The following is a 23259-nucleotide window of genomic DNA, read 5'->3' on the forward strand; positions in this document are numbered from 1 at the left end:
TTCCTCCAGGAATTCTTTCACGAATTTCTCCTGGGATTCCTCCCAGATTAATTATTGAATTCTTACTGGAATTTTGTCTTAGATTCCTTTAGGACTTCAGTGAATTTTATTGCGATTCCTCCAGGAATTGCTTCTCGGATTCTTCCAGAAATTCCTCCTGAGATTCCTTTATGAAGTTCTTTTGAAATTGCTGCGGAGATTCTTTCTGATTTCCTTCCAAGAACTTCTTCTGGAACTCTTTCAGGAATCCCTCCTTGGAGTCTTCCTAGCATTCGTCCTGCGATTTCTTCAGGAAATCCTGCGGGTCATCTTTGTGAAATTCCTCCTAGAACTCGTCCTGCAATTCCTCCTTAGATTCTTCCAGACGTTCCTTCTGGGATACCTTCAAGACTTACTCCTGGGATTCCCCCAGGAGTTCCTTCCTGGATTCTTCCAGTATTTCTGCCTTCGATTCTCCCAAGCATTTCTCCAAGAATTTCTCCACAAATTCATTTTGAGATTCTTCCAGGAATTTCTCTCAGGATTTTTTTGATAAATTCCTCATAAAATTCCTCCATGAATCCCTCCAGCTTTTTTTTTTAAATTGCGCATTGCGCGGTTATAAGTGCGTCGATGAAATGCAGAATCTCAAATAAAAGTGCGAATTTGTGTCAGATCGTTTCGGTGTCTTCTCCGCACTTATTCATTAGCACGTGATGAATAAGTGCGGTGAAGACACCGGAACGATTTGATGCTATATCGCACATTTATTTGAGATTCCGCACTTCGTCGCAGCCCAGTTAGCAATGCAATAAACTATACATTCCTCCATGAATTCCTCCTAAAATTCCTCCTGGGATTCCTCCAGGAATTCCTCCTGGGATTTCTGCGAGATTTTTCCTGGGATCCTTCCAGGAATTTCTCCTTGGATTCCTCCCACGATACACTTTCAGGAATTCCTTCAACAAATTTTCCAGGTATTCCTTCCAGAGTTTTTCCATGAATTTCTTCTTGTAATCTTCGAGGAATTCCTCCCGGGGTTTCTACTGGAATTCCTCCTGGATTTCCTGCAGGCGTTTCTATTGGGGTTCCTCCAGGAATTCATCTTGGGATTCCTCTATAGAAATTCCTCTTGGAATTTCTCAAGAAATTTCTCCTAAGCATTCTCAAGGAATATTTTCCGGGATGTTTCGAGGAATTCCTCCTGGGATTCCCACAACAGTTTTAACCGTGATTCCTTGAGAAATTCCTCCTGAAATTCCTCCACGAATTTCTTCTGAGATTCCTCCAGGGTTTCCTCCCGGGATTCCTCTAGGAATTCTTCCTCGGATTCCTACAGGATTTCCTTCAAGGACTCATCCAGAAATTCCTCCTGGGATTTTCTCAGAAATTCTTCCAAGCATTTTTCTTGGGATTTTTCCAGGAGTTCCTTCTAGGTTTTTTTCAGAAATTACTTCTTGGATTCTTGCAGAAATTCCTCCCAAGATATCTCCAGGAATTCATCCTGGAGTTCCTGAAGGAATTTCCCTTGGGGTTCCTCTAGAAATTCCTTCTGGTGATCTTCCAGAAATTCCTCGTAAGATTCTTCCAGAAAATCGTTCTAGAATTCTTCTAGGAATTTTTCCTTGGATTCCACCAGATATTTCTCCCAATTTTTCTATTCCTCCTAAAATTCCTCTTGGGATTCCTTCAAGAATTCCTATTGAGTTTCCACCAGAAATTCCTACTGAGATCCCTCCAGGAATTCCTCTTGAGATTTCTCCATGAAATCCTACTGAGATTTCTCCAGGAAATCCTACTGAGATTTCTCCAGCAAATCCTACTGAGATTTCTCATAAGCGTTGCTACTGAAGGAATTCTTAGTGGAATCCAAAAAAAAATTCTGGAGAAATTCCTGAACAAATCCCTGGAAGAATTGATTCAGAAATTCCAGAGTTATTGCCTGTTATAATACAAGGAAGAGTTCCAGGAAGAATCCCAGGAGGATTTCCTGAAGGAATCGCAGGAGGATTTAATGGAGGAGTCCCAGGTGGAGCTTCTGGAAGAATTCCTGAAGATTTTCCGAAGGTATGCCTGGAGAATTCCCAAAAGAAATTCCTGGAGAAATCTTTGGAGGAACACCTAAAGAAACCTGAGGATAAATTTCTGTAGGAAGCCCCGCCACAAAATTTAGAGGAATCTTAGGAGAAATTTAAAGAAAACCTCCCTGGATTTCCTGGAGGAATCCCAGGAGGATTTCCTGGAAGAATCCCAGGAGGAATTCCTGGAGGAATCCCATGAGGAATGCCAAGAGGAATACCTGGAGGAATGCCAATAGGAATACCTGGAATTCCTGGAAGAATCCCAGCAGGAATGCCTGGGACAATCCCACGAGGTACTCCCAGAAGAATGCCTAGAGGAATTCCTGGAGGATCCCCTGAAGGAATACTTGGAGGTATTTTTGGAGCAATCCATGTTGGAATTCCAAGTTGAATCCTACGACGAACTCCTAAAGGACTTCCAAGTGGAATCCTAGGATGAATTCCTGGAGGAATTCTAGGACGAATTGTAGAAGAAACCCCAGAAAAAACTCATGTAAGAATCCTTGGAGCAATTCCTGTAAAATTTCGTGGTGGAAGCCTTGGAAAATTCAAAGAAAAATGGCTGAAGGAATCCAAGAATTAATTCCTGTATTGATACTAGGAGGAATCCTAGGAGGAGTTTCAGAAGATATATTTGTGGAATTCCTGAAGGATTTCTGAAGACATTCCCGAAGGATTCCCAAGAGGAATGGCTTGGATGAATTTCTGGAGAAATTCTTGAAGGCCTTTTTGGAGAAACCTCAGGAGGAATTCCTAGAGATATACCAGGAGGAATTGCCATAGGAAGCTCAGGAAGATTGACGAAGATGAATTCCAAAAGGAATCCCAGGAGGATTTCCTGGGGGAATCATAGGAGAATTTTCTGGAGAAACTCCAAGAGGAATTCTTGGATTGGGATTCTTGGAATCCCAGGAAGAATTGCTGGTAAAATCTCTAGGATACTCAACCTGTGAGTATCCTAGAAGGAATTCCTGGAGATATTCTTGAAAGAATTCCTAGAGGATTCCTTAGAGTAATATCTGAAGAAATCCGAAGAGAAATTCCTGGAAAAATCCCAGGAAGAATTATTGGTGGAATACCAAAAGGAAGCTATGTAATAATCCTAGGAAGAGTTCCTCTAGGAATCCCGAGGAGGATTTCTTGGAGGAGTCCTAGAAGGAATTCCAAGGAGGATCCAATGAAGATTTCATGGAGGAATCTGAGGAGAAATTCACGCAGGAATCCCATGAGCAATTCCAAGAGGCATTCCTGGAGGAATCCTTGGAGGAATTCCAGGAAGAATCCCTGGAAGAATCTCAGGAGATTCCTAGAGGAATGCCAAGAGGAATTCCTGGAGGAATGTCAGTATGAATGCCAGGAAGAAAGAGAGAAATCAATGAAGGAAGTCTAGGTGGAATCCTAGCATGAATTCCTAGAGGATTTCCAAGTGGAATCCTAAGTTGAAATCCCGGAAGAACTCCAGGAGGAATTGCCGAAGGAATCTCAGAGGAAACTCCTGTAATAATCTGTGGAGTTTTCTAGGAGTTTTTCTAGGTGTTCTCTTCGATGAGTTCCAGCGGGATTTTTTATAGGAGTTCCTCCAGGTATGCCTCTTGGAGATCCTCTTTCTTTAGGTGCATTGCTTCAGAAGTTCCAAGAGATTTTTTTTTCTAAAATTCTCTTCGAGGACTCTTTTGGGAGTTCCTTCAAGAACTCCTCTAGGAATTCCGCTGGGAATTGCTCTAGGAGTTCCTTCAGGTATACCTCTAGGACTTCCTCCTGAAATTTCTCTGGGAGTTCCTCCCGGAATTCTGCTAGAAAGAAATTCCTTGAGAACTGGTAGAGCAATTTCGGAGGAACTTTTGAAAAGTCCTTGAAAATACTCAAGCTCTTAGAGAGGAATTCCCAGAAGACCACCTAGATGAATTCTGAAGGGAACTCCAAGAAGTATTTCTGGAGGAACCCCTGGAGCAACTCCCAGAGGAATTCCTGGAGAAATTGTAAGAGAAATTACTGAAGGAAACAATTAGAAGAATTTGCGGTGGAAATCCTGGGTAAATATGCGGAGAAACACCTTGAGGAATTCCCGAAGGAACTTCCATAGGAATTTTCGGAGGTAATTTTGGACGAATTCTACTGGTGTCGATAATTCTACGTAGAGCAATTTCCGGAGGAACTCCAAGAAAAAAAAATACATTGTAACTCCTAGAAGAAGTTCCGAACGACAGCATAGAGGAATTCCCGCAGGAACTTTAAAAAGAAATTCATACAATAGTTTTTGAAACACCTGTAGAGAAATTGCTGAAGAAACTCCTTGAGAAACAAGGAGAAAGTCTTATAGAAATTCTTGGAGCACCTCCTGAAGGAACCCCCAATGCAACTCCCAGGGGGACTCTTAGAGAAATTCTTGGAAGTCCTAGAAGAATTCCCAGAGAGACTTCTGAAAGGTATTCCAGGAGAAACTCCTGGAGAAATTCCTGGAGTTACTCGTAGAGGAATTTCTGAAGGAATTTCAAGATGAGTTTCTGAAGAAATTTCAAGAAGAATTCCCGAAGGATACGAACGTACGAACTCTTAGAAAACATCCCATTTGAATTTCTAGGTGAATTTCGCTGAGGCCTCCTTATAAATTGCTGGAGGATCCTCTAGAAGAAATCTCGAGAAAACTTTTTGGGGAATTCCTGGAGGACCCCCTAGAAAAAAAAATCCGATTGAAATTCCTAGAGGAATTTCTGGAGGACTGACTAGGGAAATCTCGAGGAATTCTCTGAAGAACTCCCAGAAAGAAATCTTATAAAAACTCGAAGATCAATTTCCGGAGGAGCTACCTGAAGAATTTATAGAAGAATGTCTAGATAAATTCCTGGAAGTATTCCTAGACGAGATTCTGGTGAACTTTTTGAAGAATTTCCGGAGGAAATCCTAGAGGAATTTTTGGAGGAAATCCTAGAGGAATCTAGGATCTAGATTCCCGGAGAAACCCATCGAGAAAATACTGGGGAACTCCTTCAGGAATTCCCGGTTAAACTCCCATAGGCATTTCCTGGAGAACTTCTCGAGAAATTTATGTACGAACACTTAGAAAAAATCACATTTGAAAAATTTCCAAAAGAACTCCTAGGAAAATTCCTGGAGGAACTCCTAGAATAAAATCAAATTGAAACTCCTAGAAGAATTCCCGGAGCAACTCTTAGAAAGAAATCCGATAGGAGCTCGAAGAATAATTTCCGGATGAACTCCTAGAGGAATTTTTGATGGAACTCCCAAGAAAACTCCAGGAAGGACTCCTAGCGAAATTCTTGGAACTCCTAGAGTAATTTTCAGGGAAAATACTAGAAAAAAATTTCTCCTGGAACTTCTATAGCAATTCCCAGAAGGCCACCTAGCGGATTAACCGGAGAAACTCCTCGAGGAATTCTTTGAGGAATCCTCGGAGAATCTCTCAGAGAAATTCTAGATAAATTCCCGGATGATCTCATAAAAAAAATCCAATCGGTACTTCTAGAAGAGCTTCTAGAAAAAAAATCTGGACGAATTTCTGGTAGAATTCTCCGAGAAACTCCTCGAGGAAATCCAGGAGTAACTCCTGAAAAAAAGGCATGTTCAACTTCTAGAGGAATTTCTAGAGGTATTCCTAGAGATATTTTCGGAGAGATTTCTCATGAAATTCTTGGAGGTACTCCTACAGGAATTAGAGGTATACTATGTAGCAAGTACGCTTGCATATTAATGTATTTAGTTAGTTAATTCAAGTTGTTATGTATATATGGATAGTTAGTATATTTATTTTTCGTCAAGTAGTTATCAAATCCCGGTTAAGTGTAAGTCAGTTTGTTTTTGTCAATAAATCCTAAAATTAATCACCGCACTTCAAATCCAACACAAAATGCGTATAAGAGTTACCTAAGCAACAATGAGCACTATGAGTCCCCATCACGCTGAACTGCAAAGATCAAGCACATGGCCTAAAATCGGCAGCGCGTCATGATGCTATTTTCAAACGCGTTAATTAGCGGACATCGACCCGAGGTTCAGAAACAAAAAGGATACATTGACCTCAACCCATTCGGCATTTTTATTCCCGAATCTCGGAGAGGAACTGGCTGAGGTATTTGGATCGGCTGCCTGAATGAGATGCCACTATTTCTATAAAGATTTAGCATGATCAAATATGAGATTCGTTTCGCGAAATGGACTTCGTCTATTTCGCGATCTTCGGGGACTTTAACCACCATGAGCCTATCTGAGGACATTCCCAGGCTCAACTCGTCCACTTTGTAACGATACGTGGAAGAGGCGAGAGTGGTCTAGTAGTGTTTCCGTGCCGTGGTGTGTTGTAAAAGGTGGATATAGTGACATGAAGATCTTAAGTAGTTTGCTAAATTTAATATTCTTTCCCCATAGTAAAACGCGATTGTATCAAGCGTAATTAGCTCAGTGGTGTAAGCTGTGTGTGCAGAAACCAGATTAGAAAGGTAATAGTTAGAATGGGAAGCGTGAAGTTAAATTCTAATGTGGGCGTTGTGCGTGATCAATTTTCTTAAATGTATAGATTCGTGGCAGCGTAGGCCAATTGCCGACACACCACCATCTCGTTTTGTCGACCGCTCTTTGACCCCACCTATCGGCTACAAAGATTTCCCGGGGTACACGTGGCCGGAAGAAGGCTGCAGTCGTTAATTTGCGCCTTAGGCAGGCAGGCCAACATAGTTCACGTCGCCGAACATCCCAGGTGTTCATCCGTCGCATCAGCGTCCAGCGCCCAAACCTCCGTCCCGACGACGTCTTTCCGGGCGTCGAAAGAGTTTGGCGCGCCGACGGACGCGTGGCGTTTGTACCACGCCCAGCATAAGCCCGCGAATCCTTGAGGAGCACCACGCGGTAACAGGATCCCATCCACGATCGCCCACCGTGCGCTGAGCAACGATCGAAGCCACCCCGCGAGTCACCGCTTCCTCCTCATCGTAAATCCTAGGTCGTGAGTAAACAATTTGCATGCTATTTGTTGTGTCGTCCATGGCCATGTGACCGTATAGGCACACAAATGAACTCGCTCTCCCGATACCGCTACCGTTTATAAATGTACGGGAGGAGCACACGTAGGTACCTAACAAATTTGGCGCGCCCGCAGTAAGCGTTCATCGAGCACCGCTGCCGCCGGTTCGAATGTTGTGAGAAGGGGAGAATGAGATCCACGCACACGCAAGAGAGTAGAAGAAGGAAAAGAGCAATGAACTAGGCCTAGTAGGAATATGGGGAACTAATAAATGTATGCGTAAAAGTTGAGATACGGAGCTTTTTATGTCGAACGGTATAAATGTTCTAGCTAGAATAAATTTGAATTCCAACACCGAAAGTAAATAGTTGTTGAGATTTGTTGAATGTTGGTTTAGTAGATGTTCTTGGGGTTTTCATGTGATTCGCGTTTTGCTGTAGATATTTTGTTGAATGTAGTATTTGAGATACTTTCTATTCGGAAACGTGTCGTTGCGCAGTGGCAAAGTTAAACCTGGGCCTATGATGATAACCCGCTCATTTCTATTAGGTTCTCGAGCGTTTCTTTTATTTGGTCATGTTAAATCTTTGTATGAAGTAGTGTATTTCGCTCGTACCTCGTGAAGTACGGCAGCCGTGATAAGTCGACCAGTCAGCTTCCTCCCGTAGAACGGGTATACCCTAGCCTCCCCTTCAGGAAGGTCTCTAAGCCGGGCAAGCTCACATCTGGTAGATGGTCTCCTCACGGAGTGGCGCTTAAGCCATCTCACTAAAACCGGAAGCTGACAGGTAGGGTCGTTATAACTACTTAAGAATTGTTTGGAGGAGTTCCTGGAGGAATTGTTGAATGATCATCAAGAGTAATTCCCGAAAAAATTCTTATAATTTCCGGAAGAACTTGTACAGAAATTCCTGGAGAAACTCCTAGAGTAATTCTTGGAGGAAATCCTAATAGAATTCCCGGCGAGACTATAGGAACTCTTGGAGAAACTTCTAAAGGAAGCCCCGCAGAAACTGCTGGACAAATTACTAAGGGTGGGAACTCGTTCAGGAATTCCCGGAGAAATTCCTATAGGCATATCCGGAAGAACCTCTCGAAGAATTCCAGAACAAACTTTTAGAAAATATGCATTTGAACTTTTAAAGGTTCCTAGAGAAACTTATGGAGGGAGGCAATCTCAAGAGAGCTCTTTGGGGAATTCCTAGAGAAACTCCTAGAAAAAAAAATGCAATTGAAACTCCTAGAGGAACTCGCGGAGGACCGACTAGAGAAATCCCGAGGCATTATCTGAGGAACTCCTACAAAGAAATCTCATAAGCACTCGAAAAGCAATTTCTGGAAGAACTTCTAGAGGAATTTCCGGAAGAATTCAAGAAGAATTCCTGGAGACACTCGAAAAGGATTTCACGAAGTAACTTCTAGTGAAATCCCTAGAGAAACTCCAAAGAGTTTCCTTTGGCAGTCCTCGAGGAATTCCCGGAGGAACTTATAGTAAAAATCCTACTTCTAGAAGAACTTCTAGAAGAAACTCCTAGACAATCTCCTAGAGGGATTCCTTGAGGATTTTCTACAGGAGATTTGCGAGGAACTTTGGGAAGAATTCTCGGAGGAACTCCTAAAGAATATCCTGGAGAAGCTCGTAAAAAAAATCTTTTGAACTTCTAGAAATTTTCTGGAATTTCTTGGTTGGGCTCCAAAAGGTATTTCTGTAGACACTTCCCAAGGTATTTCCAGAGGAACTCGTAGATGTACTCATAGAGGATTTTTTGGAGGAACACCTTGAGGATTTCCGGGAGGAACTTCTCAAGAAATCTCCTGAATACTGCCTTGAAAGACTGCCTTGAAGGACACCTTGAGGAATTCGTGGAGGACCTCCTAGAGAAATTTCTGGAGGTACTTCAAGAGGAATTCCTAGAGAAATTCTCGAAGGAAATCCATTGAATTTCTAGATGAATTTCCGGATGATAAAAAAATATTCACCGATCCACCCAAAATCATCGGGTATACCATATATGATTCCTATGAAATTCGTAGCTCTCCTAAGAGTCGACGCTTACAGCCGACTAGAGTTTCGAGCAGTTTTATTTTCTCTGTATGTTTGAATGAAATATGTTAAATAAATTTGAATCTATAAAATGTTTCTGTTTTGTTTAAGTTTTGAGAAGATTTAGTTTATTTTCTCTTAGTTTTCCATGCAAACCTTGAATTGCAATCAATGCAATGCAATGAATGCAAATCATGCATTTGCTGCTACATAAAATCATTGATTGAGTATTCGAGCAACTTGCTCGAACTGCACGAAATCATTTTCATAGCAACTATTTCGCAGCTACCAAACGCACCTGCCCTGCCAGGACGGCGTTTGTTTATACCGTGCTCTATTGTTCTCCCATCTGCGGGCATCCATCCACAGCCTTCAGCCGGGAGAGTTTTTTTTCTCTTCTGCTTTGTTGGTATCGACTGGAATGAGGGAATTGAGGTCGGTGTGGATCACCGTTTTTGTGGTTGCCAATAATGATTTGAGATCCTACCTTTAGATACAAGAGGTTTGATAAGTCTAACCATTTATGATTCCATGCTGTGATAGTATTTAGTTTTAATATAAATGTAAACACAATGAAATGCTCGATGAAACAATAGTGGAAATCTTCTCCGACGTCAAGCATAATAAGAAGTAACTCTGCTTGTTATATATAATTCGCCATGCATTTTATTGCTGTATCAATACAATACACTTATTCTACTTCTTCGTAACTCCCGTTTTTTGGACTCAACCTGCTACTTAGCTTGTAATTGTAAAGCAAATAGCTAAGTGGTTTCTATGATCAATGAATCATTTTCGCATTCTTATATCGTATATGCATGCTAAGATACCCATAGCCTTGGATAACAACGATAATTTATGTAAAGTTTATGTACTGACCAAGAAATGAGCTCAGACACCATCAGTATATTCTTGATGAATACCCGACCTTTTACTGAGTCAGTTATGTTCACATCTTTCATTATTATATTTGTTTACATTATTTTCTTTCTCTGCAAATCTTCTACCATATCCATGTTATAACTTTTGTCACTGAGGACAAAATGAAAACCAGAATGTTGATACAAAACCATCTTGTACAACTTTGGCTATACTGAACCATAAACTCATTTCAAAATAATCCTGGCCACACTGCCAACCCCGAACGAGTGAGACAAGCTGCCTCTCCGAGAGAGCTAAAACGTGCTTTTTCAACGGCAGCACGTGGTAATTTCAAATTTTCAACGGACGAGCTTGACCTCAGACCTTAAGCCTATAGCTACTTGCCACAACGGGTTCAGAACAACAGAACATCCTGAAGATTCAGGCTTCTTAGGTCAGTTTCACTTAATCAAGTGTTTACCGAGTACTCGGAAACGCAATTGCGTAAAAACTGGGTAGTTACATATCAAATGATTCAAAGTTTCACAGTCGGATTCTCAGCTAAGAGATACAAATGAAGCAGCCTGTTGAGGCTTGTGATGGACAAAATCATAAGCAGGAAAGCCACATTGAGTTATCTCAATTACGTTTCTGCTACGAGATTCCTCAAAAGTCATGGCAAGACTGTCGCATGGGGGCATCCACAAACACTCAATTTGCTAATCGCTGCTTGACGTAATGCCGTAAGAGATGTTCGTTTTTGAACATTTGGTAAATCCAATTGGAAATTATTGAAAGATAAATAGGACAATCCATGCGGCTTCCAATATGGAATCGAAAGGTACGTGTTCAAAAGTATCCTGGAAATCCGAGAAAACACCCAAACAAAATTGTTTTTGAATGAATGCTTTTCCGATATCGTAAACAACATTGTGTAGACAAATCACTGTGGACTTTCCATTTTGGTAAGCATATTGGTTCCCATGGAGAGGCAAGTTTGCTAGAAAAACATCACGGGTGTGATGCTCGACAAAGCGTTCTAATCATTTCAGAAGAAAGAGGTCAAATTGATAGGTTTGATCTTCATACGAAGACGGAATAAACTTGGCAGTATAATCCCACCAAAATTTGGGAATAGCAAGGTTGCAAACAAGCAGTTTTATCAAAACATTTTGGGGCTCGAGGCATGACACGCAAGATTGTCAAACATCGGGTCAAACGCAAAATGCGGAACCATATAGGTGTTAATTAAAAGTGCAGGACGCCAAGTTAAGGCACAGGAAGGTACGTGCCATGCGCGAGAAAGGCGACGCGCTCGTCATCAAGACGGAACAGTCCAAGTACTCGGACGTCTTGAAGGCGATGAGAAGTTTGAGTTTGAGTGTCTGGGAGCCGACGTACGCAGTTTTAGACGTAATCGTACGGGCGAAATGATCCTGGATCTGAAGTGCGAGAATGATCACAAGGTCGCCGCCTACAAGAGGCTGGCAGAAGAGGTCCTTGGTGAGGGAGTAAAGGTGAGGGCCCTCACACATGAGGCGAAGGTCAAAGGCATTGACGAGATCACCGAAGTCGAAGAGCTCGTCACGGCACTGCGGTAACAGTGCGATGTGCAGGTGGTCGCCGCAGCCGTTAGGCTACGGAAGAGGCCAGTAGGGAAATAGATAGCTTTGGTTCAGCTACCTGTGGCGGAAAATTTTCCCGACTGGAACGGGAATCGAACCCGCCGTCTCCGAATTGGCGATCCATAGCCTTAACCATAAACTGGAGACCCTGAAGGCGCAGAAGGTCATGAGGCCCAAAGCTGCACGAGTCCACCCATCTGTATGATCTGTACCGGGAAATCTGTGAACAACAGACATCCGACGGGTGGTCCAAGGTGCCCGGCCTTCAATCACAGTGCAGGTAACGCAGCTGAACCTGAACCACTGTGACGCGGCTCAGCAACTGCTTTGTCAGGCGGTTTCTGAGTGGGATACGGATATTGCCATCCCAGTCAACCAGTGATCGTATAAGATATTAAAGTGGAGGCGATATGCGTACATTTTACATGCGCCTTAATGGAGACAAGATCGCATATGGCCTCCATTTTATCATCTTATTCAACATCTTATATGATTACTGGTTGTCTGGGATCATAGTGGCACCCGCCGGCAACGGCAACTGGGTCGCGGATGGGTCTAGAAAAATGGCGGAGATATGGAGGACGGGTAAATATCCCGTCCAGGAGTTGGTGTCTACTACCTATGAGGGCTTCGTGGTCGCCAAAGTAAACGGGGTCTTCTTCTGTAGCTGTTATGCGCTTCCGCGGTGGCCGATCGAGCTGTTCACGCAAATGCTAGACCGCATAACGACCGTGCTAACAGGGCGAAGACCGGTGGTAATAGCGGGTGACTTTAACGCCTGGGCCGTGGAATGGGGAAGCCGTTTCACGAACCAGCGGGGAAAGATCCTGCTAGAGACACTGCCCGAGCAAAGTCTGACAGCAAATTGAAAACAAATTTTGATGTTGTGATATTGCAAATTATGATAACTCAGGTTGTTGTCGTTTTGGTCGTTTTAACGGTTAAAACATCAAAAATGAGAGCAGAAAAATGTTCCCGTAACAGCAACTTGAAAACAAATCCTGCTATCAGTGATAGCAAATTGATAACTGTTTTTGTTTTCAGTAAGAAAAAATGGAAAAATCGTTAAATATAGGGGTTTTTCGATTGATATGGAATTCTAAATGCCATAAGATAATTACACTAATAGTATATTCTTAGAGTTATTATACAAGGTTGGCTAAGAAGTTTTGAAATACCTTAACACCTTATTTTTTATAATAGTTTGAAGTGACAGCAAAACGAAATCTAAATTTGTAATCAGATCTAGTCAAGACAATCTGATATCAAAATGTGATATCAATTTGCTGCTGAATACAAATCGAGTTTTCGATTTGCTATCATTTTGTTGTTAGACTCTGCTCGGGTGGCCATCTTAGATGTCGACTTGGCTAATTTCGGTACCAAGAGTACCTATAGTCGAAACGGAGCGGAGCCAATTATTGTCGTGACTTTTTGTACTCCTGGCCTAACAAGTAGTCCGAACTAGAATCCGAACAAGTAGTGAGCTACACACACAGTGATCACCTGGCGGTTCGCTACAGTATCGACTACAACAACAGCAGGCAGCGAGTAGAAGAAGAGGCGGCTAGGCCAAGGCCAAGCTCTCGCAGGTGGAAGCCATCATACTTCGACGAAGGGGTTTAGGGAGGCGCTCCGCCGTGAGCCAAACTTACTTGGTTTAGACGGTGAAGAGCTTGGTTTAACGGTGCTCTCAAGTGCATGTGATGCGACCCTACCTAGGCGAGTCCACCCTAGAAATGGGAGGCCACCGGCTTACTGGTGGACCGACGCGATTGCGGACCTGCGCCGCGCCTGCCTACGGGCTAGGCGGCGGATACAGCGAGCACGATTAGAGGAAGAACGAAACGGATGGTGGGTGGTGTTCGCTGCTGCAAAAGCGCGTTGAAGAGCAAGCAAAAAGGCGTGCTTCGAAGGTCTCTGTCAGAGTGCCAATGCTCCTATAGAGCAATCTCCAGAGATGTTGGAGGGGATCATCGAAGGGCTTTTTATGCGTCATGATCCAAGTCCTTGTCCTTGTAACCGTTCGCTGAATATGCTCGAAAAGTTTCAAAACTCGGTGGCTTTTGCGCCACTCTTGCGAATGAGAGACCACCGAATCATTTTAAAGTTTGCCCGACCATTTTGACGACTCTACTTTCAAGGGCTTCCTCGAACGGCCGCTGGCTGAAAGTATTCCTTAACGTAAATTCTTTGAGTATAGAAACTGATTCAATAACAGAAAAATGCACGCAAAACGGAACTTTGAAAATTAAATTAACAAACAAACAAGTAAAATTGATTGAAGTAAATTTATTGAATGGAAAACGTAAATTTAAGAAACAAAAAAAAATAATATAAACAAAGAAAACCTGAAACAATTGATTTCTTGATTGAATTCATTTCAACGTATATTGTCTATAACAAAATGCTCGTCAAGTGTGTGATGAACGTAGCTGCGCAGGATTTGTTCGTCGACGGTGGTTTCTCCTGGCCAATCGTCGACGTTGGTTTGCTGTCCTGAATGTTCGCCGGATTATAGGTGCGGAGGGGTGTCCGCGACCCGGTACTCTACCTGATCGAGCCTTAACTGCACGCAAGTAGGCTGGAAGTATTCTCCTTGAGTCCGTTTAACTACCAGTAACTGGCGGACGAGCACTAGGCTTAGAGCCCAAAATAAAAAGTGCCGTTTGGAGTTTTGGACGCTTTTTTACAACAAAGACAAAATACAGGAAACATAGTGTCTGCCCCTGGTGACAAAATCCAATATAACAATTAAAAACTGGGAGTAGGCCGCCGAAGCTCACTTCTGTTTACCAGCCGACTCTAACTGAAAGTGATTGAATCACGTCCTATTCAAGTAAATTTTCCGCTATTGAAGTAGTCGTCTATTCAATCTACAATCTATTATTTACAAGTGCGCCAAATTCAATCGCACATGGCCGTAGGACAGCCGGGGACTGGGGCTGGCGATGAGGAGAGGGTCACCGATGTGGAACTTGCGGGGATAACAAAGTCCCGTAGCGTAGGTAAGGCCCCAGGTCCGGACGGAGTTCCGAACCTGGCCTTTAAAGTTGCTATTGCAGAGGCTCGCGAGATGTTCAGGTCTGCTATGCAGAAATGCCTGGACGAGGGAGTTTTCCCAGAAGCTTGGAAGAGGCAGAGCCTGGTACTATTGCCAAAGGCGGGGAAACCACCAGAAGACCCCTCGGCATATAGACCAATATGCTTGATTGACACGGCGGGGAAGGTGCTCGAAAAGATCATCCTCAATAGAATGTTGAGGTTCACCGAGGGCGAAAATGGTCTTCCGAGTAACCAGTACAGCTTCCGGAAGGGGATGTCCACCGTAGACGCTATCTTGTCGGTTACAAAAACCGCAGAGAAAGCACTCGAGCCTAAAACCTTGAGTACACGCTTTGCCAAGTGTGCAAATTTTCCCGCACGCATAATCCAACAGACCAACAGCGGTCGCAACATTGACAAAACATCAGAAATTTCAAGCGTTTGCTTTGATGTTGGTTGATGCGTGCGGAAAAATTTGCACACTTGGCCAAGTGTGTACTGAAGGCTTAAGAGAAGGGGGATTCGTTTCTGTGCGGTAATGACTCTGGACGTAAGGAATGCGTTTAATAACGCCAGCTGGTCTGCTATTGCCAATGCGCTCTTGCGTCTGGGGATACCGGGTACCTGTACAAGATTCTCGGAAGATACTGACACGGAGGTGGTTCGGAAGTGCTTTCACATAACCTCAGGAGTCCCGCAAGGTTCCATCCTGGGTCCGGTGTATGGAATGTCATGTGCGACGAGGTGTTGAGGTTAGAGTACACAGCGGGAGTGAGTGAAGATTATCGGATTTGCCGACGACATTACGCTCGAAGCCTACGGTACCGCATATTCTTCGATCGCAGTACGCAGTTGCGTAGAAATGAAAACTAGGCCTAAGTGTAAAATCAAAATCAGATTGCAATCCTGTAGCTGCCGCTTGCTCACAACAAATCTAAACCGCACAGACTCCAGTTTCAAGACTCTTATGTGTTTTTCATACTTTCCAAGGAATTGCTTTCAATTTCCATTAGGGTTCAATTAACAGTAGCACTAATACAATGCGTATCTTTAGCAAATCGTATATAAAATTGGTTTCAATACAGCTATCTAAATTGGAGAAGTATCAGTTGCTCAATTTATATGCTCAATATTATGACAGACCAAGATGGATTGCTCCGTGACAACCGAAATTAAAACTCTTCGCTTGCCCAATACTGTTCGTCAATAAACTTCATCAATCAATATCCACATGGCCCGCACGTCATTGGGGGAGGGACAAATTATATGATAGACATTTTAATTTACTTCTAAAAAAACGTTTCTTCCATCACATAGCAGCCTGCAATAATAAGCTTTCCATTTCCTTATCTTTCCAGAGAGAACACAAGTACCGTCGTTCGAGCGGTCCCAACTCTCCGCTGCGTGAGGTGTGGATAGAACGAACAACACCCCCAATCATTCCACAAACGACCACGGAAGTGGTCGCATTGCAGCAACTTAAGCACATACACACACATACGCATCGACGCACATACAGTTACCCTCACAAACTGAGCCAAACTTTGTCAATTCTGGGATGTTTCATCGATGAGAACCAGCATCAGCAAGCACGTGTACAAACACTTCCTGGAATCCATTAGTAAGCATCAATAGTCAGAAAAACATCGACGACGCAGTCGGTGTACACTCCATTCGAAGCAGCTGCACAATATCCGGATCAACCGGTCAATAGCCACTTCGAACGAAACAGCAATTGTATGCCAAACGCCAGACGGTGAACCTTGGTCACGACACATCATCCTGCCGCCAACATACGACATGGTGGCACACTCCCTACAGCAGGAGGTGAATCTGTCCCGCCGCGCCTGTAGGATCTCCCAGAAGAAAGAAGAGGAAGATGCCGAAGAAGTGGTAGAAGAACAACTGTTGAATGGTGCTAATCAATCGCCTGCTAGTGAAGTAATTGCATTTCTCCTAGAGTCTGTGAGTAGTGAAAGTAGTAGCCGTTGCGTTGATGAAGATCCTTTGAGTTCACGAAGCTGTCGGAACGTCTGCAGGGATTCCAGTGGTCAAGACGCCGACAGTGCGGGTAAATCGGTAGTGCGGTTCAGTTGTGATTTGGTTGCGCGAGTTTTCCTGTTAGTTAAGGCAATAGTGATGGGTGTTTGGCGGTTTAACCTGACGAGCAGCAGCAGCAGTAGTCATGGTAATCGGTTTAGTGCGAATCTAGTGAAATGGTGCACGTGGGCGATTGTGTTGAGTGTCCTTTTGGCCAACCACGGTGGTTTTGTGTTAGCTAGGCCCAAAAATGGTGTTGTGACGGCAGATGGCACAGATGCGGTTTCTGCGGTAAGTTCACCTCTTTTTTTTTAACGAGTGAAGTTCACTGCGTACAGTTCTTATTTAGGACTACTGTGAATCAAACAGATTGGATTCAACACAATGTAGAACCTTTTGTGAGCTTCAATGAAATTAAAAATGTTAACTCTAATGAAAGCATTACTTAAAGCAATAATGAGGGCATAATTAGAATAGCTGCACAAGTTATTTGTATTTTCTGTTCCCCATTTGAGGTTGAAATTCACATAAAAAACGATTTTACGTTTGAAAAATGACCCTTAGGCTATTGTCTTTCTGGCCTCAGCAATTTCAAGCGTTTTGATTTTATATCTTCTCACTTTTCGGACCATCGTAAGGAACAACTATAACCATACTGAGGAAGGCTTATCCCTCTAGTACCCAACCCCGCCTTTAAACGGTGAACAGTTTATGCATTTTTGATTTTTTCCTTCCTTGGCTAGCAAAATTTTTATATTTTTGGCTGTTCTGTTAATGTTTTTTTTAATTGTCGTACAAATCGGTACGAAGGTTCTCAGAATTTCATGATTTCTTTCACAGCTAGGGTTCATATATATACGAACAAAAACTAAATTGAAAACAATCAGGATCGCCTAAATTTCCGGAAAACTCCAGTGGAAAACAAACATTTTCCACAGATACCACTTACTTTAAAAAATCACAACTCAAGAACGAAGCATCGTAGATATATTTTGTGAAATCATAAGCATATTTTCTCAGCAATTGAAAACAAAAAAATACAAAATGAAAGTTGTTCTCCACAAAATTTTCACCTGTTGAGGAATATAGGTTGGAAAAATGGAGAACAAAAATACCACCTACTTTGAAAAAAAAAAACATTACTCAAGAACGATGCATCGTAGACACATTTTTTTGTGAAATTATAAGCAAATTTTTTCAGCAATTAAAAAAAATACAAAATTTATTTATTAATATTTTTTCTATATTTGATTTGATCCTTCTTCTTCTTTGGAACTGGAACTTGACCTGCCTCTCTCCAACTTAGTGTTCTTTAAGCACTTCCACAGTTATTAATTTGAGGGCTTTCTTTGCCAGCCATTGCATGAATTTGTATATTGTGAGGCAAGCACAATGATACACTATGCCCAGGGAGTCGAAAAAATTTTCCCGACCGGAACGGGAATCAAACCCGCCGTCTCCGGATTGGCGATCCATAGCCTTAACCACTAGGCTAACTGGAGACCCATTTGATTTGATCCATCTGACATAAATTGTCTTAATAAATATAAACTTAAAAACATACCACGATTTCGGGTGAAATTGATCACTTTTCACAGTTTTTGACATCTATTTTTTGAATAGTTATCGATATGGTCAAACTCAATGCTTTAAAACAAGTGGGACCACAGGTTTCATAACTCAACGAGATTAAAACTTTTACTGCAAATCATTTTATTGCAATAATTATCATTTAAAATAAATAAATCAGAAATTTTAGTTTCGGGTGAAATTGATCAGTCAGTGAAAAGTCTTTGTAAGTGCTGAAAATCAATTTTCCATCTGAATTAACCATTCCAGAATATGAAAAGCTTTGTAAAATTTCTACAAGTTTAGTAAATTCTTAATTATATAAGTTAAAAGTTTAGTAAATCTAAAGAAAACGCCTAAAAGTATGCAATTTCATACTAATCAAGTCATTATTTGAGCAAAAGTACAATTTTATGCATGAATATCAATATTTATAGAACTTTTGATGACGAAATCGGGTTTAGCAAACACTTGCCAGCTATAAGCATTCATTCGAATATTAATTCCATGTGCGATACAGCTACGGTAACAAAAATTTAAAAGTGTCCTTGAAATTCGCCAAGTTTCAGAAAATATTAAATTGAATACAGAAATATGTGACTAATTAGTTGTAAATTCAATAACCCTTGAGCCAGATGATGGTCATTTTCTACAAATTATTTTAAGTTCGAAGCTTTATTTTTGACAAATAAAAATTGTCCTCACATCGATCAATTTCACCCGAAATCACGGTACTTAAAACATAAACAGCACAAAGTTTATTACGTCTAAAATATTCTATAAAACGGTTACGCAGCGTCGAAGTTTGTATATTGAAGTCGAAGTTAGGAAAAACTTGGCTGAATTTCATTGTCATGTGTCTAGTCGGATCATGCTGCCCGTATGAAGTATTTGAGCTACCGAGACTAACGAAACGCCTGTTACGCAGCGGCCGCACAGGAGCGTAGATATCGATGTTTGCCAATATGTTATGCGAATCGATTTTACCTTTGAGCAATTTTGCAGCAAAAGTGGCTTGCGACGCATAACGCCGGTCCTCCAGAGTATCGATCCCCAATAAACGACAGCGTTCCGCATATGGAGGCAGGTTTTCCGGATCACGCCAGGGAAGATTTCTCAGGGTATATCGCACGAATTTCTTCTGCACGGATTCAATTCGAGTGATCCAGCTTATGTGAAATAGATACCATACCACAGCAGCAAATTCCAGAATGGAACGTACCAGATCACCCAAGCTGTTTGTTTGCTCGCGAGACGATGTCGTTATAATGCACGTTGAATGTAAGCTCTTTGTCTAGCAGAACACCCAGATCACGGACACATTGCATTCGTTCTAGTGTGGCTCCGCACAGTGTATATGGAAAACGAATTGGATGTCGCTTCTTACTGAACGATGTAACATGGCACTTCTCGACACTCAACGTCAAACAGTTTCTTGAGCACCACGATTCGTAGGTATTTAGTAACACCTGCACACTGTCATCGGCATAAAGGAGTCTGGTCCTTGGAGGAAGAATGAAAGATGCATCGTTGACGAAAAGCGAAAACAGTAGTGGTCTAAGGTTGCTCCCTTGTGGCACTCCGGATAGATTTGTGAACGGCCTCGATTCGTACGTGCCGATCATCACACACAGTGATCGTCTGGTAAGGTATAAGGTCAATAAAGCCAGCTGTTACACCACATTTTGCAAGTTTATGGAGTAGGATTCGATGATCTACGCGGTCAAATGATGCTTTCAAATCCAGATAAACTGCATCCACCTGCTTAAGGTCCCATTAGACATGACAAATATTTGGCCAAACAAGCCCGACAAAAGGCCAACACAACGTGAACCATGGCAACCTTGGATGAATGTCGGACTACAATGACAAACATTTGTCATAACGACAAATAGTCTAATGGCACCTTAAAGGTGCATGTATGCATTCAGTTGAAAAATCGACAAGGCTGGTGACGACGGATCTTTTAGGGAAGAATCCATGCTGATCTGTAGAGATGTAATGTTTGCAGCTATTGAGCAGGGAGTCGTTGATGATGATTTCAAAAGCCTTCGAGCACACGCATAGTGAAGTAATGCCACGGTAATTACTCACACCACGCTTATCACCTTTTTTGAAAATTGGAAAAAGATAAGATCTTTTCCAACTGCTCGGGAATACACACTGCCTTAGAGAGCGATTGAATAGAATTGTCAGTGGTATTTGCAAAGCTGAACATTTCAAAAGGGCTGCTAGGATTCCATCTGGTCCTGGGCTGTATGAAGACTTCAGCTTTGATACTGCTCCTGCTACATCCTGCTCTGAAACCACAAACATGTCGTAGCTGAATTCGTCACATGAAGTATCTTGTAAGGCAAGCTCAACCTGCGCAGACCCAGCTACAAAATCGTTGAAGGCGTGCTTGAACTGTGCATCAAAAAGTTTACATCTATCGGCGGCACAGTTGGCTGTTACCTCATCAAGGTGCATCGATGTTGGTAGGCCGTCTTCATTTCTTTTGGAGTTTACGAATGACCAAAAACGTTTTGGATTGGTTCGGAGGCTCTGCTCTGTTCGAAACTTATAGCGAGAATACAAAAACGCGTTGAAGCTCCTGTATTCTCGAGTTGTCCTGTTCAAATCTAATTTAGCTTGTTGCGATCGATGATTACAATAGTAACGCAAAGTAGAAGATCGGCGGCGTTTCAGCAGACGAAGTCGACCATTGGATCAAGGCGGTTTGCTGGACGGCCGTCGCAGCGCGGCGGGACGTGTGTCGTAACTGCTTGCAGCAAGGAGTTAGTGAAGAATCCAACAGCCTCGTCAACATTAACTCGAGCTGACTCCAGTTGATTTGCATCAGTTCTGCATTGAAAGACTCAAAATCAGCTTTTCGAAAGTTGTACCCAGTATAGTCGAGTAACGTATCACATGTAATCGGTACAGGACAAGAGACTTGGACCTCAATCGATAGATGATGATTGTCAAGCGCTGTCAGCGCTACACCGGCTTCGGAAAGCGAAATATTCTGCAAAACTGCGTCATAAACAAGAACGAGATCGAGTGTCGAGTTGCTACTGTTCACCACTTTATCAACCTGGAAGAGTCCATGGAAACAGAACAAATGAAAAATGATTTCTACTGATTAGGAAAATCGGTTGGAAAAGTCAGAAAATCTATTTAAGAAGTCCGGAAAAAATCCCAAAAAAAAAATTTTAACGGATTTCACATAAGCTGTAATTGTGTTGAAATTGTCCATGTGCTATAAGAGCCGTTTGTTTAAAAAATCATAACTCAAGAATGAAGCATGTGCAAATGGTCTAAAATGAACCAACAACTGAACAATTTTCACAATATTGATCAATACTCAGGAACGAACTTGAAAATTTCACAGCTTATGTAATTCTCTTCCAATTTTTTTTTTTTTTAACATTTCCGAACTTCTTATATATTTTTTTTCTGACTTTTTCAACCGATTTTCCCAGTGGAAAATTTCGTGGAAAACAATTTTAATTTTGTATTTTTTTTCTATTGCTGAGGATTTCACACAAAAAAAAAACATTGTGTTTACGATGCTTCGTTCTTAAGTTATAATTTTTCAAAGAAAACGGCTGATATAGCAAACCACATCTTGAAAATTTCACAGAATATAGCTTATGTAGTTCCCTTCCAAAAATATTTTTTTGAGTATTTTTTCGGACTTCCTTATTAGTTTTTTCGACTTCCTCATCAGTGGAAAATTTTGAGTAAAACATTTTTCATTTTGTTTTTTTTTTTTTCAATTGCTGAGAAAATTTGCTCATGATTACTCAAAAACATGTGTCTACGATGCTTCGTTCGTGATCCGGGGAAACATTGATCAACATTTTCGATCTTTCTTGATCAATTCTCTTGCTGATAACGTTACGTGTTTTATATTTAAAAAAACAAGTACTGACCGTCTGAGTATGTGTCAAGCTGCTTGAAAAAGTATTGTGAAACTTTCAAACATGTTCAAATAGGCTTTTTAATCTAATTTTTGATTTTGTTCCTTTAGGGTAACATTGGTCACCTAAGTGAACAATGTTCGTTTGTGTTTAAAATACCCTTACTTACTAAATTTTGGGGTCCTGATTTCGAATATGTTGTCCAAATTGTTACAAGTTATGTTCTTTTTGAATTAGCTATTTTAGGATTAATATTCTCTTAACCACGTATAACTTAAGGAATTTAAAGCCTACTTTTAATAAATCGTATATTTACTTAAAAAGGAGCACTTTAATAAAAGTTTTGTTTTTGAAATCCAACTCAGAGATAGTATATTGGGCTTATATAGTGATTTTGAACTTGATATTGTATCTTGTAATCATGCCAAACATGCATGTTTGAGATTGTATATCGTTACGAAACACAGTTACGAGAAAAACGATTTATTCATATGATATTGAAACTCATTTTTCATGAACTTAGTGTAATTTAGTAGTTAAACAGTAACAGATTATAAAAAAAAACTATTCGTTAGCAGACACTGATGCAATGAAAATTGTTTGTTTCAACAAAGACACTTGGGGGAAGCATATTAATTGCCCAAGTAACACACTCGTCACAGAAGAGTCATAGTGGCGTAGGTTATTGTTGCGCTGGAGTTACTGTGACTTACATGATGACTTACTTCTAGCAAGTAAGTACACTCCCGTGCAAAAGTTTGGGGTCACCCCCTCAAAAACATGGAAGTGTTTTTCGGTCACATCTCAGTCATCTCTCATTCAATCCACTCGTTCTTAGGCTCTATCGAAAGATAAAGAGTTAGATTTGATTCGTAGGTACTTTTCACAAATTTAATATGAAATTTTTAGTATAAAAAGTTTACCTTAACTTACATGTTTTTCCTAAATCCGTACGGAAAATTGTTTTCCGTGTAATTCAAAATTGGGTCGACCAAATTTTAAAATTAAAGTTGCATTAGAACCCTATTTCTTTGAGAGCCATCCATTAGATTTTAGCGGAATGATGGAGTTAGGTTTACAAGTCACCGTGCAAAAGTTTGGGGTCACCCCTTAGTATGCTGCTTTAGTTTGGTGG

At 41.5% G+C, this 23259-nt stretch overlaps 1 protein-coding gene across 20 annotated transcripts in view; it reads left to right on the forward strand.

Annotated features, from left to right (window-relative positions):
• LOC109412368 (sodium/hydrogen exchanger 3) overlaps nucleotides 1–23259 on the forward strand; it is a 325551-nt gene that overhangs the window by 178816 nt on the left and 123476 nt on the right. For all 20 annotated transcript variants that reach the window (XM_062851305.1, XM_062851307.1, XM_062851290.1 and 17 more), the window contains exon 3: nucleotides 15969–16941. In XM_062851305.1, coding sequence (XP_062707289.1) covers nucleotides 16411–16941 — 531 coding nt within the window. In that variant the 5' untranslated portion in view covers nucleotides 15969–16410. The remainder of the gene's footprint in view (nucleotides 1–15968; nucleotides 16942–23259) is intronic.

This window comes from Aedes albopictus, chromosome 2 (genome assembly GCF_035046485.1).
Source record: "Aedes albopictus strain Foshan chromosome 2, AalbF5, whole genome shotgun sequence".
Classification (NCBI taxonomy): Eukaryota; Metazoa; Arthropoda; class Insecta; order Diptera; family Culicidae; genus Aedes; species Aedes albopictus.